At 35.2% G+C, this 20,832-nt stretch overlaps 1 protein-coding gene across 1 annotated transcript in view; it reads right to left on the bottom strand.

Moving 5' to 3' along the window:
• Positions 1 to 20,832, bottom strand: part of CSTF3 (cleavage stimulation factor subunit 3) — a 57,307-nt gene that overhangs the window by 27,918 nt on the left and 8,557 nt on the right. Inside the window, exons 2-3 of the mRNA XM_068945248.1 lie at positions 18,724 to 18,825; positions 18,499 to 18,594 (exon numbers count right to left, since the gene is read on the bottom strand). Coding sequence (XP_068801349.1) covers positions 18,499 to 18,594; positions 18,724 to 18,825 — 198 coding nt within the window. The remainder of the gene's footprint in view (positions 1 to 18,498; positions 18,595 to 18,723; positions 18,826 to 20,832) is intronic.

Here is a 20,832-nt window from a genome sequence, read left to right as displayed (position 1 = left end):
TTCGCTACGTGTCTCACACACTAATGCTGTCACCTTATCCTTAGTTTAAAATCTTCTAGTTGCTTTTGATTACTACAGGAAATTAGTGCTTATTACCATTAAGTACAGCTCATTAAAATAGTCACTCTTCCTTTGATTTTTGTATCCTCAGAATATCTCAGGGATAGTAAGGAGGCAATGTTTGTAACAAGTTGATTATCTTCTATGAGGTTAGTTGATACAAATGAGAAAAATGGACACTTTTAGGGGCATTAAGTTCCCCATTAACTATGTTACTTGTTTATAGTTTCATGACTTCTCACTACATCCATTTCGAGCCTAGAAACAGTTTTGATATATTCATTTCAAATATGCTTGCACAAAAGAAAAGTGCAGAAAAGAGGATGGGTTTGACAACTACAGCACAATGTTTCATATTGTGATTTACACTATTTCAGAAATTAATTTTTGTAGAATGAAGTTATCAAATAATCATAATTTTTGGATGGAAGGTTTTAATAGCCTTCCATCCATGCACTAAGATTATAGGGTCACAATATACCAGAATAAATTAGTATTTCAGTCAGATCTCCTATTTGTAGAGGGCACTCTGAACATCTACTAAAAAAAAAAAAAAAAAGGCAAGCAATACATCTAGAAGCTAGTAAAGTTCTTTTAAACTGAGTAGGCTTTCCATCTCCACACTGAGTTAGCAAAAAAGGGATAACAGTCCATATCAAAGGCCTTTTAGACTAAGACTTAGGACTAGACAGAGAACCACTGCCCCCTTAAAAATGGTCAAATTTATCCAGGCATCGTGTATTTATTCCCCTCATTTTCCACTGTAAAACTCTCCTAAATAAAGGCTCTCCCAAAAATAAAGACAGTCAAACGAGCTATTTTGAACTAATGAAAAGAAACACAAGTCACCGTGATGGCGCTACAAGACATAACTGTATCTTACAGCATAATCTTCTTATGAACGATAAATGACAATGATAATACAAGACCAGCTTTTGCCTGTTAGCAGGGGAGAATTTGTTCTTAACCTGTCATCTCTTATAGTTTACATCTAAATTACAGTGATGCAGCAACGATGCATGAGGAGACAGTGAGATGGCCGAAATATAAACAACCATTTTCCAATAATTTGTTGCAAAAACGGCCAAGAGGCAAATAGATAACTGTTCTTAAAACCATCAGATTGATCCCAAGTCTCCAAAGCTGTCTAAGAGCTCTAATGTTCAATCATGGAAGACGGTTGTCACATCACAGGACATTAAAAATCAGAAATCTAAAAGTTAACAGTGGAGAATAAAGCTCATGCACAAATAATTCTCTGCAGCTTGTTCACTACGTAACATTTGTCTTCTGAATTCGCAGTTGACAACATGTGCACTGCATTACACCATAGCCTTAAACGAAAAACCAACCAAGTGCCCTTTAGCTGCAACGCTGCAAAATAATCTTATAAGGGAGGGATGTGAGTTCAGATCCTGGTTCTGCCAAGGATTTCCTAAGAAATCATGATCAAACATTTATCTTGTCTGTCATTTACTAAACTAGGAAAACAATCTACCGCACAAACACAAGATTAACCTAATGATTGAGCAGTTTTTTGCACAGCAATGAATTTACCAGTTGAATACAGACAGCCACCTTAAACAAAATCCTTCATATGACTGTTAGAAACCAAGAAATTTCTCTACTGATTCCTTTCTGAGAACGCATATTATCAGTTACTGAAAAGCCTCACCTATGGTGTTAAAAAAGGAAAGGTTGTATTTGAAAAATCAGTAGTTAGAGAAGAAAAAAGTCCATGTTTCATAGACTAATCAGACCGCTTAGCGCATTAAAAACATTTCTAGGATATTTAAATCCTATACTGCTTTCTTCCCTTAAACATAGTAAGTTTAAGGGGCCTCTCTCCTTGTTACACTTCAAATTGATGCCCGCAAAAGTGAAATTTAAATCTGCTAGGCATCTATAGGCAAAGTCACTTTATTCATGAAACAGGATAAACAAAAATGTATCTACAGCTGCTTTTAAATCTAAAAGATACTAGTGATTAGATAACTAAAGCTATTTTTACACTTTAGTAATTGGCTACATAAGTAGAGACGCATTCAAGTGGGAAAATAAAAAAACAAATTACACATTCCCATGCTTTAGAAATGAAAGCTATGGAGGTGACATTTTTACCGGTAGAGTTTTTTAGCTTTACACTGAGGTCTTTAATATTACAGGTAAAATCAAAATAACTTGCACCTTATGTGATCTTAGCAAATTACTTCTTCCTCCCTCGCCCCCCCCTCCCCCAAAAGAATACCCTCAGTGTGATGAGGACAATAGTATTACAGCTCATTTAGGTCAACTGCACAATTATCTTCACAAGTTTACAGCATTGTTCCTAACTGAAATTCATCAGTATCTGGCTAGCAGAGAGAAGAGCTGCTCTTTGACTTTAGATTTCAATATAATAAGTGTCATTTGTTAACTCTCATTTCATATGCAGCTAGGTAAGTGCATTTACAGTTTATTTCATATTTTATGAAAAAGATGAAATATAAAAGCCTCTTATAAAAGCCGTTCAGAAAGTCAAGCACCTGTAGCCTAGCAGAACAGAGACAGAAGGAATACAACTGACATCCCAGTTCCCTCACCTATCTCAATTTATAGAGAAGAAATAACAGAAGTTAGGGGCAAACACGTAAGCTAAAAGATAGTATCTAAAGAAGAACGAATAGACACGAACTGAAAAGTATTTCCAATTCAGACTTGACAAGTTTAAATGATGTAATCTGTAGTCTGCCTGTAAACATGTAGCAAGTACATCTATTTTTACAAACAGGCACAAGTATTTGTGTGTATACATATGGAGAACACACTTAACACTTGCATAACCGATTCAGGGTATATATTTTCAATTTAAGTTTCTTATTAATAGAAGCTGAAAGAATTACCAGAGCTGTTTAGAGGCATGCAATAGCAGGCTGACTATTAAGCAACTGAGATATTATAAACTATCACTTTTTCAACGTAAGGCCACACATCACCAAAGACCTTACCAAAAAATTTGCAGTCATTTAAAAATGACCTGTTTCAGCTTCCTACAAACCTGTTCTTTAGACTTCAGCTAAATTAACCTAAAACAGATATCCAGATACCTGTCCATATCAGCCTAAATTCACAAATTAAATTTGATACAACACTTTGATTGAAAAATGACCAGTGTTGAACTTATGTAAAAATAAATCTTGATGAACTAGACATGGAACAGTAAAAAACAAGTTAGTGTGATGTTTTGGTGCTCAGAGTAGATTCCTGCCATGTTAGAATACTACAAATGTAAGATTGGCATTAAAGGCCCGTTTTATATGAGACATAATTTTATGTCTACAACAGACTAGAGCATCACTGATGCAAGAACAGACAGGGAAAAGCAAAAACGGAGGAAGAGGTTAATTAAATTCTCTATTGTGGGTTCTAACATTTAGCTGGTAGGTTATTTTTCTGAGAAGACTGCAGAGATTAATAGAATAGAATAAGAGAGATTAGACGTTCCCCGACTGACATACACACCTAAGTACAAAAACTCGGTGCCAAAGAATTTGTGTCTAATGAGCCAACATTATCTCCCATAAAACTGAGGCTTTAAAACAACATAGCTCTAAAGCATCTACTGCCATATCTTAAATGTGGCAAACTTCCAGAGCTCCATGCCAGCACCCCCCCTGCCATACTCACACACTTCTAAAGTTTATGGAAGACGAAATGCATCTTAGAGCAATTCTGTGAAAAACTGAACAAAGCATTAAGAAGATCAAGAAGATGGAGATAGGCCTTTTTATACTGAAAGGGCTACCATAAAAAGTGTAACTCAATGACCAACCTCCACATTTCTCTTTTCAGAATGCATGTTATAGGAGAAAAGATTTGGGGTTGAGCTATAGAGGATGGTCCTGAGTCAAAGTAACTGAACAGAGCAAGAAGTAAAAAAAGAATCATAACCCCATTTACATGCAACAACAAAAACCTTTTTGAGCTTAGGAACAAGATACATCTTCTCATAAAAAGGATGCTTTGAGTTGCATTCATTAGCCACTGTGGTAAAAATAACTAAAATAGTTTTAGGAACTAAAAATAATAGTAATTATTCAAAGATTTAGTATGCACAAGACTTCTATCTTGGGACAGTGGATTGCTAATGTCTTCATTTGTCTCTACTGTTGAAGGTTGTTTACGACGAGCTTGTTTGCGTGCCTTTGGAACTAAGTGCCATTCCCCCCCAGCTCATGGTTTCAACTTGAATAGTGTGAAAACAAGACCAGTCACAGCTTACCAACAGAGAAAATTCAATTTATCTTCCTAGCAATTCAGGGAAGGAGGCCTCTGAATTAGAGAATTCTCATTTTAGTTGAAGAGAATACGTTCTTAAAAATAATTCATTTGTACTAGAAGCATTTTCAGACTGGTAGAAGCTGAAGCTCTGTGGATATAAAATAACAAAACATGCATGAAGCTGTGTTGTAAGGAGGAGCCATTTAGTGGTTTCCATGCATTGTAAATAGCTCCATCAAGCAAAGCCTCAGTTGAGGTAGCAATCTTCATACATGAACATGCCAACACCACCTGCATTTGGGGATAATGAAATTATAATAGTACAGGTAAATCCCTGGACTTGCTAAAGAAAGGTTAGCCTTGACCCATGAGATAGAAAGAAAAACTTGCATAGTGACTAAAAATGCAAGTGCTACTTTTACTTATGCCTGTTCAGAACAGAGAAACGCAGCTAGTCATTAGAGCCCCCTTGCCTGGGAGCACTCTGAGCAACTGAAGTCTCTTTTCAGTAATGAACAGTTTGATAATAACCACCTTATTCCTTCTGTTGCTTTCCACAGTGAAAAACGAGTTTGCTTCCACACCTTGCAACCCAGAAGTGGTGTCCAAGCAGACCTGGACATATTTCATCTGTCCATGCAGACCTGGACATATTCCAAGAAACTGCTCTTTGAGACAGCAGAGATACAATCAACTTGGTATTTCTTCCCTCATCCCCCAAATTGAGGGTTTTGTGGCTTTTTTGAAATAACCGGTTAAACCAGAGTAAAGAGTTCAAAACTTTTTCATAAAAAAAAGTCTCTTCAGTAGACTGAAGCAAGCTAATTATTTGATCCAGTTCTAGAAGACTTTATTTTAACTGCTAAAATAGATGCATTGATAGGTAGACAAAGATTGAGTAGAAAAGTACAGAGTACTTTCAGGTTGCACTTGCATTAAAGCATGTTGCAAAACACCTACCCATTTTCAAGCACTGCATTTAAAAATAATATCTAGGATCCCAGCTGAGTTCTTACATGTCATTTACATAGAAGCACACGGGGGATCTCACAGATGCTGTTCCTTTATGTAACACTGTGTCAGTTATCTCTTTTGCTATATTTGCTTGGTTTAAGCTAGGATGCTGAGTGGCACTTGGTCTGATTATAAATACTCTAAGCACAAAAGAATGCCAAACCATTATCACTTGTAAAAGGGGTTTATAATTAGCAGCTTAACTGATAATCTGTCGTTGGCAGAAAATATTTCATTAAGTAGAAAACAGACCACCACTACTAAAACATAATGTAAACACTGCCTAAATTGAGAAGATACAATTCATAGCAAGGTAGATAAGATTTTAAAAAAAGGAGGTAAATTTCCCCTCATTCAGACCTTAGTCTACCATTAGAAGAAGATGGTGCCTGGCAGTCACTTTTGGTGTACATCATCATGGTGACACAGCGTTCTTAATAAATCCAGTTGGAAGATTTGACAACTCTGACCATGCTGAAGCATCACCATGAAGCCTCTGTGATTCACTCAACCAGATAGCACTTGAGTAGAGAACTGATCTCCAATATACATCCTAGCAGCAAACTGCTCCTACAGGTGAAAAAAATTCTTAATCTAGACAAATTTTAGCAACTCTGCCAGCCTGGGAGAAAAACAAAACATAGGTTTTGCAGTTAGTGCACGTTAACATTCAGTTAGCGCACGTTAACATTCAGTCAAGATTTCTACCTGGTGGGGGCACAGAAGCACAATCCAAGAGCAATGAGGATGCTTGAGTATGGTGCTTTTGCAGGAATGACAGACTGCTAGAAGTCTATCACTCAGGTTTAGTGATGACAATTCATCAGTGCATAGTCTTCATTTGATTCACAGATCAATGACCAACAAAAACAACCAAACTAAATTGATTTAGAGATTCAGAATTTCATTTGTTAAAAAAAAAAAAAAACAAACTAAAAAACCACACACACACAGATTGACCTTATTTTTAGACTATCTGCAAATGGGAAAAAAAAAATCACCAAACTTTTCCAGGGGTAAGACTGAATTTAAGTAACATCAGTAAGATGACAAATAAATATGCAATACCCAACTTGGTGCCTTTTTTTTCTTTTTTTTTTTTTTGGGAAAAACATGAGGTTTTTATGCAACAGTCATTGTATATTTTTCAAAAGCAAAAAAGAATAGCAAGAATAGAAAAAGACTTTGGGTATTACAAAAATAGCAACTTACCTGCATCTGCTCTTATCCATCAAAAATATTTCTGATGAATTAAGTTCTGTCAACTAATTTTGAAATTCTGTAGTACTTCCCTTTTAATATCTACTTTTAACACAAAAAAAGTATGTGGGATATCAGTTTTACGTATTAATCTTAATTTGAATTTACAGAAAAATTCAAACAGAAACATACTGATAACTGTTTCCCTAAGCAATGGTAGCTGGTGGGCAACAATAATGGGTAAGTAACATAGTTGACAGCAGGGTGGCCATTCCTTTGACACTAGTCTGTTTTAAACTTTTTAAGCTTGTATGCACAGCATTCGTTCAGATAACTGAGTACCAACAAATCACGGTTTGCAGACCACTAGACTATTTTAAAAGAGTACTTAGATGACAAAGATTTACGTGGCTAATAGGGCTTTCAGAGGCACCCATTTGTACTTTTGAAGATACATCCCAGTCTATTTAAGACCAGTCAGTTTGAAACTTTACATTAATTATAGATAAACTTTACTTTCAGTTAATTATATTCATCATCACCACACAGTAAGCATTTCTAGCCCAATTTTATAAGCAGACAGAATTTACAATTCTCAAAGCCATAGTGAGTCAGTACTAGAACTATGAAATTCCCCTTGTGAAATTAAATCTTTTAGACTGAGTCTCTCAGTATAAAGCTTGCCATTCTAATTTAATATGAGGGAAATGCTTCTTAATATACAAGCTTGTCAACATTATCAGGTTATGCAGGTAGACTTCTCAAAGCATTCTGGTTGTACTAAAACTGAGGCCAATTATGGAAAACCCTCCAGGGAAGAGGAGGCAACTGAAACGACCATGGCAAATAAAGTTGCAAGACAAACTTCCACCAGCAAGATGCATTACAAAAGCAATTGTTGCTGTAAACTTATTTATTGTCACTCATCCTCAACTTATATTAACTGCAAGTTAATAAAAGTGCACAGCACTTAACTAAGTGAAAACCTAACCAGTGTTATATTACCATAATTCTATCCGTCAGAATAGTAATGTCACGGAAAGGGTTTCTTACATCTCAAGCTGCGGCAGTAATTACAATCTTATCTTCTACATATCTATGACACTACTCTTAAAATAGCACTAGAGTAAACTAGTGATAATAACTAAATCAATTTTCAGGGAGAGTTCAAATCAAACCCAAAGTCAAAATGGTTCCCATGACACATTACAGGCTGCAAAATGTGTACCTGTTTTACGAATACAATACCATTACAATTTCACCAGCAGCCATGCAGTTACACAAGCATAATTAAGTGATGTTAAGAGCACCAGATTTCTTCATCAACAGTTAGGATGTAAAAAGTTTTGTTGTAGGATTAGTCTTGGAATTAAAGGGTTTTTAATAAAAATCAGGGAAGTTCCAGAAAGATGGAAAATGACTACAAATATTTCTATTTGTAGGTGTTCAAACACATAACTGGAAGCATAAGAGATACCAGTAGAAAAAAACCCACTATTCTACATAAAAATTGAGTGACAGTGTCCTACCTCATTTAACTGTAATAGTCCTATTTATCAAATTAACAAGGAAGAGGTGAACTGTAAGTCTTTAGTGGGGTCAGCTATTCTGCAACTTACTGAAGCCACTTTACTGACTTCTCCAATTCTACTTTTCAAAAACTACTGCCATCACAGTTTGAATTTGTACTATTTATAAGAGTATTACATAAGTTTATATAAAATTACCATGAAGTTTTCCCCTTACCTCTAGTAAGCATGTTTCTGCTGACTGGGGCATAAACATAGCAAACAGAGTTGTGTTCTTGTCCATCCCGTTCTCAGCTTTAAAATAACAAGCTGCTCCCCACTCTAAATTGGGCTTTTGTAGTTATTTAGGGAGTGAACAATAGCAACAGAGCTATTCTTCCCTGCCTGAAGGAAGGAGCAGTTCCTTGGGCTATTCTTAAGCAACTAAGTAAAACAATAATTCCCCTTTCTTACGGCAGAAGAGGACTGAAAGTTCTTCTGCTGAAGAATATACATAGCTGTAGGTATTTACAAGGCTTTGATGAGAAACAACCGTTGAAGCATAGCATTTCTCACTGGACAAACTGGGCTCATTCTTGTCACGTTTCAGTCTCCTACTCTCTACAAGAACTGCCTAACCAGAAAATTTATCCTTAAATAAAAAACAAAAAAACAATATAGAGAGGTCAGGAAACATGACCAAGTCCAAAAGAGAAGCCCCCAGAGCCAGGTGTTCTTAGTTCTGTGTTTAACTACCTAAACTAGATGCTTCAGATTACTTATTTGCATCACCCTTTATGCTCAGACAGAAACAACACACAGGATTTTTAGTTGCAGAGGTAGCCACCACGCCAAATTCCTCTACTTCTGATGTACAATTCATTAATTCATGACTATAAAAGAGATTAGAGTACCTTAACGCAATTGAAGGGTTGTATCAAAACTTTCACTGCTAACCGATTCGGAAAAATTTTGCAATTTAATTTCTAGGGATTCTTCCTTCCTTTTGCTCCCATCAAAAAATGGTAAGTAGGAGCACACTTTTTATATTCAAACAGGTCTGAACTCAAACTCCAAAGTCAGCTTCTTGAGAAGGACTAGTTCAAGTATTTCAACCCATGACTTCAAAAATATTTTTAAAAATATACTCACTCTCACATAAATGAATACAAAAGCATATCAACCTGTTTACAGTATGAGTTTGTTTTGCGGTGGAAGCACGTTAATACTTAAGTGTCTAAAATCATTTTCTTTCACCCCCATTCACTAACCTCTTTGTCAGAAGAGGGGTATGTTGCAAGATACTGCCCACAGCAATAGCTGATCAAGTCACAATTCTTACAGCAAATACATTTCCAAGTCTGCCCATAAACACATACAAACACAATTGCATGTGTGAGGATGGGGGAGCAGGAAAAGGAAAAAGGAAGGTCAATACTGGGTTGCAGAGTTCAAAACAACTAAGTAAAGCTGGAAATCTAGCTCAGTTTTTCCCCAGTCCTTTACATACTACATCAAGTCATGTTTTTGCATTCAGGCTCTCTGAAGCCGTATAAAATACAAAAAGTTACCTGACGCTTATTGTAACTCTAAATATATTCCACTTCAGGATTATACACTAGTTATTTTTGTAAGTTATATGAATAACTATAAAACTTTGTCTACGGATAGGTTATGTACTTGGATTACTTGAAATCTGGACCGATAGAGTGGTACACTCAGATTTCTATTTTGTATGATTTATTAAAAGATGAATCATGCCATGTGACCTTATTCCATAAACACGTTTATACATACCCATAAACATGAATATACATCTATAGCTTGAGAGATGCCCATGGAATCCATAGGCATGAGACCTGTAGCATATTTAAAATTAACCATATGAAAGCTAAAAACCACAAAATTTTGAAGGTGAACTTTAAATTGTGAGTTTGATTGTTGTTTTAAGATTTTTTCTTTTGTAATTTTGGAAATACAAGGTACGCTATTTTTTCAGGTTCCTTCCAACCCATCACTTCGTTGATGCAAACACATATGCATATATGGAACCAAGCTCCTAATGGAAGGGGGAAGGGATGCAGAATTTGACAGCAAGCCATAAACAACATTCTTTTCCACTCCTTCATAACCTGAAAGGAGATTTAAAATAAATGCTATCACTATTAAAAAAGTCAGGACAAGTCACTGTGGTTCAAATTCCAATTTAATATTATTGTCAAAAAAAAAAAAAAAAGGTCAGATACACATATTCTTATTTTCTTTGGGGTGAAAAAAAAATCAGTAACTAGTGTAACTTTTCTTCTACGCTAAAGCCAGCTACTAAAGAGAACTCAACTGGAAATGGGATGATCATCCTTATATACGTTATAAAATGCCACAACTGTAACCAACAGTGTTACGCATTTTCTTTGTGCAAGAGAAAAACAGAAGATAGACAAAGGCGAAAAAAGGAAAGACCTTATTGGATTTTAGTTCTTTGACAAGGCATAAATGAAAGTACCTGCCTTTTTCCTCCTAACAAAAAGGGAACAAAAACCCAGCTGCAACTGAGTTGTACTTTTCCCTGTTAGACTACTCTACGAACATTTAAACACATTTAATTTTATGTGTAAGTGTGGTTCCACTGAGTACAAATCGTTAGTTCATACACTAACTTCAGCATATGCTTTATATCTGCAAGCCAGCCCGCACATAACTGAACACCTGCTGTCTCATTTCTATGTTCCTAACCCATTCTAATTTCTGATTCTTTTCTTATTTTTATTTTGCTTAAACAGTAAGAGCAGTGTGAAAACCTGTACTTCCAGAAGAGATGACATCAGAAGAAAGTTGAAGGTTTTGCTCCGCTCTGGACAAAGGAAGTACTAAACTATATAACTAGGAATAATTTTGCAAGTTAGCCTTTTAATACGAACCCATGACTTCAAAAGTATCTTTAGAAATATATTTGATATTCATTCCCACATAAATGAATATGAAAGTATCAGCCTGTCTCTAAGTACAGGTTTGCTCTGCTACAGGAATATGTTAATACTTCAGTGTCCAAAATTATTTCATTCTCTCCATCAATTTTTTTCCACAATGTTTGTAAACCATTCTTGTCAGCTGGTTTCATGCATTGGTATTCCTCATTCTGTGTTTCATGGGCTGATGTAAACCATGGGGAAACTGAGGAGTGTAAGTTACCTCGACTGAAAAGTCTTTCTGAATAAACATCTACTTATATAATCATACTACAGGAATCAAATGAAGTAGATGGTCAATCCATCACACGACTGACCTTTTCAGATTAGTTGATTCAGAGGAACAGTTTTGAATTACTCATACTGATAAAGCCTACGCAATTCAGATACATGCATGAACCCCATACACACTTTGCTGAAACACTGAATGAGCATGAAAATAGGAATAAAATTGCCAAGCTTCCTCAGCATACAAACAATTCTAGCCTTCCCCATTTTAGAGAGGTTTTTAGATGTTTAAGCTCCTAAAGTCTTTAGCTTAGCAGTCTATAAGCTCTTCAGTTACAGGATTTACTAGAAACAATTTCTCATTAACAGATCAGTAACATGGGCTCACTGAAACCTGTGAAAAGCAATAGTACTAGTCCCTGTCACACCATGTAGCAGAATCCACTTCTAAGAGAACAGACCTAGTTTGATGCAAAATTTACACTGCAAGTTAAAAGTGAGTTGTATTATATAGTCCTATACCAAGAGATAATAGGATTTGGATCTATAGAAGTATGACAAAACCGTCCACAAACTACATTTGAGTAGAATATCTTTTTACTTAAAATACTGATCTTTAAAATGAAACATTTCTGATGCCATAGTTCCGATCAACTCTGGAAATGTTCCCATGTTTCTGTGCTAGGATCGTTTGCCACTACCACACCACAATTAAGCCCCAAGAGGGACCAGATTCCAATCACCGTTAGACCTTTTAATGTATAAATAACTACATGTATACAATGTGCCACAAAAATTAATATTGGAATGCCTTCTGTGCAATGGTACACAGCTATGTACCAATGCACACTATATACATCATTTATTCTCACTTTGGAATTGTTTTATATAAAAAAAACATCAAAGTTCACAGCATTAGCTGCATAACATTCCGTCGCAAAAGTCTAAAATTGTCACTGGACATGGAACATCTGTCACATTTAGACTATCAGTGAGAAAAAGCATACCCTAATAAGGGGTAAAAACGGATGCACACTTCTGTAAGAACATTCATACACTCTTACAGCACACAGGAGAGCCAGCACAGATGTCATGGCTTCACAGAAGTTTCAGATTAAGAGACACTACCATATTTCATCACAGCAGCAACTCTAAAGAGATTCTGCAGTCAATACAGTGAAGCAGCATTTTGTAACAGTAGCACTAATAGATAAAGTTTAACAGAACAGTGTTCTCACAGCCATCAGGCTTCTCAGAGTCTGAAGAAAGGATAACAGGTAACTCGACCAGCTGATAACTGGAAGCTAGAAGAGATGTAGAAAGGAATGAGAAATCATGACAGTCTACTTCAAATGATCATTCCCTCATCAATCCAGATTAAGATTACCAACCCATAGCTAATACAAGGCAAACAGGAAAGCTCTGTTTACTATAGGGTCTTTGAGGTTCAGACAAGAGGAAGAGACTCAAGTTTGCACCTGATCCAACACACGTACTCCCCACTGTCAAAAACCTCAGTAGAAGGATCAACACATTAATTCAACCAAAAAAGCACACAATGAGAAGTGTTCACTGTCTTCATTATATTTGAAAGCAAGACTTCAAATACGTTGTGAAAAAGTGTTTTGTATAACTAACATCCATAATAGGAATGTTTCTGTCACCGCACATGGAAAGAATAAGACAGAACAGGAAACAGTCCATGTTTATTCACGTGAAAACAACACCACACTATAGAAGAGGGTTCACAGTAAGCTCTTCATTAGGCATCACTTCCACCTCAAAAATAAAATTTCCTAACACTTTCCCATGATCCGTTAGTTTTCACAAACAAATACAGAAATTAAAATTCTATAAAAATCCATTAGTATTAGGTATTGTGCATTTTCTGAAACTACAAAGCAAATGTCAACTGTGTGGATAGCTATTTCTGATATTACACAGCATGTAGGACCGTGGCAACTATGCAAGATGTACATGCCTGCATTTACATATTGAGCAGAAAAGACAGGAAAGAATTTCCATTTAATTTCTAGTGCAGGTCTACAATAACCACACAGACAGAACAACATTTATTAACAGGAATGGAACAAGTCCACACGTGGATAAGAAAAGATTATAAATAGTACAGCTGCAAAAAGATTTAAAGGCTCAGATTGAGGTTGTCAAGGATGTGCAATATGGATATTCGTACAGAGCACCTGTACAACAGTTTCTCAACAGTATAAGTTTACTATGAGTAAAGTGGTAGAATAGCAGTTTTTTTTTTTTTAAATAGGTACGTCTTCCATTGAGAAATGTGCAAGGTTTGGCTAGTGATACGTACAACAGTTATTTTTAATTGAGAAGGTGCTACTAAACAGAATCTCAGCCAGGAAGCCTATTTTACTTTGACTTCTGATCACTCCAACTTCATCCTGACAGAAGTCAGTTCCCATTTTTCCCCAAGGAGAATAATTTTGTAGGTATGTGTAAGTAATCACAATTTTTTTCCAAACTCAGAACCAGACTAAAGTAAAATGGGGGAAGAAAATGCTTTGAAGAAACACAAACATTTTAAACAAAAACAATCATTTTTCTAAATGGTTTTATTTACATTTTTCATATACAAGTATGTTGAATGATACATTCTGACTAGTATCCACACCAGTGTGAATTACACGAATTAAATATACTGATGTATTGCATATGATGAAATGCAAAACAATCAACCCTAAGCCTTGGTGATATAAAGCCTTCCCACCCTCTGAATCCTCATACAGCTTCTGTTTTGTTATTAAGACATCTAAAATTCAAAATGTTCATATTAAATAGAAGTTATCTGAACAATTATATCTAGTTTCATTTCTTTAGAACAAGCAGTTACATAAGTCTTACTTAAAAAAAATTGCAAGACGAAAAATACATATGAACAGCCAAACACTTTACAAGCATATTGCGAGTTTTATGTTTATTGTTTCTGGATTTGGGATATTTGTCACCTGTCTTGTGCTTATTAAACACCATTAATTATGATAACTTCTCAAACTCTACCAGCAACAACAGTTCAAAGTGACAAGGAGATATCGAAATAAGCCCAACAACGAAGAAGGTGTGGTGTGAACTGGCCTAATGCATTCCGGACGACTATAGATTAATGTTTCCCTTTAAAGTGACATGAGCTAAAAATTCTAAGGAACAGCAAAAATCTTGATAAAAATACTGCAAATATGTGGACATAATTAATAAATGTGCTTAAAAGGATTTTCCATTGGCTGATTTCTCAAGGAAAACTAAAGGAAAAAAGGTGATAACTTCGAGTGCTTTTTGCAGAGCTATTGAAACATCTATAAAACTGGCAAAGTGAAAGTTCCTTCAAGAGCATCAAAAGCATTCTCAACTCATTCTGCATCTAAAAGATGGGTCAAACAGTCAAAGAGATGGAGGAAATGGTAATAGACAGGTGGGCCTATGGGATCATAGGGTGCGTTACATCAGAATTTACTTTTACATTTCTGCAGCACCTTTTAGCCAGAGGCCAAAAGCACTGTAAGCACTAAATTAAGCCTCACAACAACCCTGTGAGGTAGGTAGGTATCTGTATTTTAATAATGGGAAAACAGGTTAAGTAACTTACCTAAGAAGGCACAGCAAATCAGCAGAGCAGACTAGAATCCAGATCACGTGATCTATGAATTTTACATTATGGTATATGTGGAACCTTGAGACTTACATGCTCCTTTTTAAAACTGTGAAAGAGGCACTGATAGCGGACCGATTCAAGTTTGCTGGAAGTAGATTTTTATGGAAAAGGTATCAAGAGAAAAGCGTGCTTTAAGCAACTGAAGAAAACAAAGTCCAAGTGATAAGAACGACACTACTGCACCAGCTCTTAAATTTTAGTAGATGCAGAATGTACTAGCAAGTTAACTATTTTTACTTGCTAAATTGTGTATCAAAAATAGACTACATAGTCTGTCAAATTCACATTCTCATAAGCCTTAAGAATTCAAGTGTCACAACCAAAAAACATTGTGAGCTGGGAGCCATTTCATCCACTTCTATTATTCCCATGTCCTGCAACTGCTTCCTTTGAATGTCATTAGAAATAAGAACTAGAGTGATGATCAAAATTTCTTTCTGACCAATTCAAACTTACAGCAGAGTTGCCATTAGCAAACTGTCTAAGGATGCTTTGCCCCATTAAGCTCCATGTTCTACTGCCTGGCAAACCAATTGCAATAAAGAGATCAGAGTATACAAATCAGTGCTTGGCATATAAAAATGGAAACACACAGTATTCTGTTACTTCAGCAGTCTGTGTATCAATGGCAGTAAGTTAGATGATACTTTAGATGATAAAGTTTTAAACTGTATTCCACTAGGGAACAAAGTCATACCAGAAAAGAAAATCAGAGACAGCGAGCTGAAGAAACACTGTCATCCTAAAACAACAGGTAATCACAGCAGTAACATCTGCACTTGAAGTTTTACATTAAAAAAATGAAGGGGCATATATGCAGGGAAAAAGTCTTGTCTATGTAGATCATAAAAATGATTTCTGCTTGAAGATCGAAAATGCCTACAAAGAATACACTCCTAAAGTTAGGCAAAGGGAAATTTGCAGGTTTAATAATTTTATAAAGGACAGTTGTTACAGGGTTAGTTTGGCTTTTTTAAGGTAATAGTCATAATTTTCACCCTAGCTCCTCCTCCTATTAATAACAGGACACCTCGGATATATGTAGTCAGAGGACAAAACTCTCTAGTGAAAGACAACCTGCCAGAAAAGATGCCTCATTTTCCTCCGCCTTTCTGTCTTCCTGTGATGCAAAGAGGACATAGTATCATGCTAGAGGAAAGCATTATGCTTGCTTGACTTCAGATAAAAAATGTAGCTTAAAGATGACTAAAGATTTAGCAGTTTCCAGATTTAAAAAAACAAAGTAGTGAAAATTAATCAAAAGCAATGCTAAACAAAGATTTACCACAGGTTTACTTTCCCATTTCAAAGCTGGAAAGATCTACACTTCTGAACTATCCAAGAGAAGCTTCCTAGCAGGAGAAGAATATTGATATTTCCAAGGAAAAAGCTTTTGGAAAATACTTTCCATATTTCCCTTGTACAACTTATAGCTATAATAAAAGAAGCCTCAAGACGATTCCTTTAGCTTATCTAAGGTAGCCTATAAAAAACTAAATCTTAATTGGCATTCAACCACTGTTAAAAGAGTATTTGAGAAAGCATTTCATTCTGAATTTACTCTCAGGCAGGACTGCACATGATACACAACTTAAAACACTGGCAACAGTGCCCAATTATGTGAATATATTTTTTCAGTGAGGGATTTGGAAAATAGAGAGTTATTTTAGCTTACATCAACAAATGGTTAGGTATATCGAAAAAGGCAGAGATAAGCATGTTGCTTTTTAGTTATACCAGTAACTATGTGAGTTTAGAGAAGTTACTAGGGCCAGGAAAAGAGGTTGAAAAACAAAATTAAGTTGTAACTGTGAATTTAAAAGTCTGCCTGCTAAAATAAAAGATGTAAAGTTTTCCAAAAATAACCTTTCTTTCCAATACAACTTTAAGTGTAACCTCTGCCAGAACTCTACAGTTCATCTTCTCCCCATTTTGAATAGAACTGTATAGGCCATTTATCTTATATTTCAAGTGTAATTATAGATATATACACACAGGCACACACACAGAGCTAGTGATTTCAATGCTGATTCATTCCTTCTCAAGTTTACGTTGTGTTGTTTGCTTACCATACCTGCTGGATAAAGCTGATCTTCCTTCCTTGTAGTAGAACGTAATAATTATAACCTAGAGACTGTTTTAAGCTTTGCCCTTTTTTGTGTTTGTAAATACTATTGGGTAAGTTAGATAAAAGGCACTGATTAAGGGAGGTAACGTCTGTCAAGTCATCTCTGAACAAGGTTCAAGACAAGTAACCTGAGGTTTCTTACACTGATAATAGTTCCCACTGAAAGATCTATAATGCAATATAGGCTTTCTGAGGTGGTCTTATTCACCTCAAAAGATTTGAGACTTGTTTAGGGAAAGATAAAAATTCCAAATAAGCACCAAATCCCACAGAAATCAGATAACTTTGAGGTAACCCTCCAACTAAAGACTAGATTCTACAGCAAACCTTGCAGGAATACAAGGGGTTGAGGGATTCATGGCTGCAGGATCCCAAAAGGTAAAATTCACATCTGGATGTGTTAGTCCATTCACAATCTCCCAGATACGTTCCATCAGTGACGTTCCACTAACCACTTACTACAAACTCTTGAAAACAAACAGTGAAAATTCTAGGATATTTCATTACTTAATATTGAATTTAGGTTGCACTATTATACCTTACTATAAACTGCAATGCACACATTTGTTAAATAGATACCCATGATTGCAATTTTATTTTATAACCTTTAAAAACTTACTGCCATAAAGTATTTGGGTAAACTATGTTATATATATAAATGATAATTATATAATGTAGCTCTGCCACTGAGATTGCTGCTAAGCAATTTTCACCTAAAATGGAAAAGAAATTCAGCTAGCTCATTTTTCATCTCAGGAACAAAGGTCTCCACCATTGTAGTTTAGCATGCAAAAGATTTGCCTCTTAAGAAAGTGTCCACGTAAAAAGATGACCATGTAATTAAAGACTGTTCAAATGGGTCAATGCACTTAAAGGGAACAACAATTGCTGGAGTTTATACAGTTACATGAATCACCACAATTTTTTTTTTTTTTTTTGGGGGGGGGGGTTAAAAGTTAATGACTTGTGCTAAAGCCATGCATTTTCCCAGCATTTTAATTTCAGAAATCAGCTTCCACCCCACACCCTCCCTGAAAACACTATTCAGAAACACTCAGATCCCTGAGGAAGCAAAAATATTAAAAGATCCAAACATTCACAGAAAGTCATTCAAGTTTGTACGTATGAATAAAAAATGAGCTCTAAATAAATGACACAGGAGGCAATAAATTGACACGACAAGTAAATAAAAGGCTAAAGCACTCCAATACCATTGAAACTGTTTTAATGTTGTTGCAATTCCATAATGCAACAATCATCAACTCATAAAAGACCCAATACTTTAGAATTCATTTTAATTATTCCTTTGCATCTATTTTACAAAATAAAGGCAAGGTATATTTAAAATCCCCCTTTCCTTAGGTTTTATGTGCCTATCTTATTTATGTTATGAAAGCTTAAACTTAAATTCCTATTAAATGTTATATAAGAAAAAAATGTTAAAATATTAACCTCTGCTTCAATGTACAGTTTCCAGAATCTGCCAGAACTGGGGAACTGGGCAACAAGGCGTTCATAGGTCTTCCGGGCTTTGTCTATAGGTTGATTCTAAAAATTGAAAATCAAAACAGCATTTACAATATTATGATTTATGTAAATGAATACGCTGATTTTACTCCAGAATCAAATAGTGTGAGTGGACCATAGATAAGGAAATGTAATCCTATGTCACTAAACCTGTGCCTCTCGAATGAGAATGCTCCAAGCGTCAAGGTCATATGGATTCTCTTCTAGTTTCTTTTCAGCTTTCTTCACTTTTTCTGGGACATATTCGGCAGCCTAGAAAAATCAGAGAGAAGACATAAGGGATCACAAGCAGAATTTGAGAAGTTCAGTCCCAGCTATACAGCCAAGCTAAGTACAACGTTCTGACAGTGTAACATTTCAGATCTCAGTTTTTACACTGGAGCTACTAAACTGTGATTTTATCTGTAAAGCAAGCTGTCCTAGTAACATAACGCACCCTACCACAAGCCTGACATATTTGGTGACCCAGTGAAAAGCTAGAATAAACTGAGCAAGTGTTTTTTAAACACTCTAGAACAAATATGAGTTTGCCAGATTTATTGCACTAAGAATTTCAAATAGTTTTACTGACCCGAAAGTCTTAATATGCAAGAAGGTAAATTCAACTTTTTTTTTTTTTTTTTTAAAAACTACTGACCTCAGCCAAACAGATCCAATTTACTATATGAGTTATTCTGCATATGCAGAAGAGTAAATATTTCATGTCACAAGTTACAGATTTAACAAGAAAACTAGGAAATGACAGTTCCAGTAGCAACACAGACACTTTATCCAAGCACAATTTCTTTTTGGTTAACTTGCTGATTTGTCAATTAGCACATTCTTACAGTTGCTTCCACACAGCTTTGGCACTAAATATCTTCAAATGTTTTCTTTACACTTAGCCATTCAGATTGGAGGCTACAAGCTACTTTTGATACTAAAAACTTTGCCAGATTGAACATTAACTTATTAAAATAGCTACTACTACAGTATGTCTTTAAGTGTACTTTTAAAGACTTGCGGAAATATCTTACTTTAAAATCTCCAGGAAAAGTTTTCTAGTGTTAACACTGAACTAGCTCAAACAACTGAAAAAAATTAAGATCTATGAAGATTACATTTACACAAGCCTTAAAATGCATGCTTATTACAATCCCAAGTGATATGATGAACTTTTTTTTTTAAATATGAAGACTGTTCCTGACCTTTACTCCAAACAGGTTATTTACCAACTTTCTGAACTTGACTCATTTTCAGGCAGATGCTAGCAATCCCAAATTGCATGACCAAGTAAATTGCTGCCCTCGCAAGATGTAATAGTAATAAGCTGTTAATATTAAACTATTACTACTAGATGTTTCTTGTCAAATTCTACAAGTTGGTTCTTATTTACTGTTACAATGCACTTCTGTATTATGCATTTAACAGTCATTATTGTACAGAGAAACGTAGAAAAATGGTCAATTGCTAAAAGATGATTTCAAGAAATTACTTATACACACATGACTCTATAGAGATGTGAGTTCTAGTAAAGTTAACAAGCATCATTATTGCACTTCACTTCTGAAGAAAGGTAGCCATTCTAAGAACACAAATCCAAGGTATTATTAATGGATTTTACTGAAAGCTATTTTCTCCTCAGTGCAATAAGAAACAAAACCATTACAGTGATATACAGCAAGATAAGCTACCAGCAAAATATTATATAAAACAGTGATTTTTAAAACAAGAAGAGGTTGGGGGCAGGATGTGTAATAAGGCTGAGTTACTTATAAACATCAACTTTTTATTTGCAGAAGTGGGGATTCCCCCCTCCTTTTTTGTTTGTATTAACCTTTGCAAATGTAATTCTATATAACGGTTGCTTACATTATTCATTATGATTCAACTTGACCATTTCAAAAAGCTTCAGTATTTTTGAATATCTTTAAACACTACCAATTTTTGTGTCAGTCCTACTAGCAGGATATATAATTAGGATTTATAATTACAGCATTTCCCTTAAAAATTTTGAAATCAGTAATTTTATATATAAAATGGAAAAATGTACAAGAATGTTGCAAAGATGTTATGCTGGTACCTAATACTAGGCACACATGAAAGCAAAAAGGAAAAAGATCACTAAAATGTGCTTTATAGGAGTGTATGTATACAGATCATTTTTTCCTCTCCATTCGATTATTATTGAGTCATTCTTAACATTAATTGTTCAGGGCAAAGCAGTACAATTTGGAAGAGAAGTATCAAAACAGCACCACAGCAAATTAAAAGTTAATT

This window comes from Struthio camelus, chromosome 5, assembly GCF_040807025.1.
Source record: "Struthio camelus isolate bStrCam1 chromosome 5, bStrCam1.hap1, whole genome shotgun sequence".
NCBI lineage: Eukaryota > Metazoa > Chordata > Aves > Struthioniformes > Struthionidae > Struthio > Struthio camelus.
This window is presented reverse-complemented; position numbering and strand designations above follow the sequence as displayed.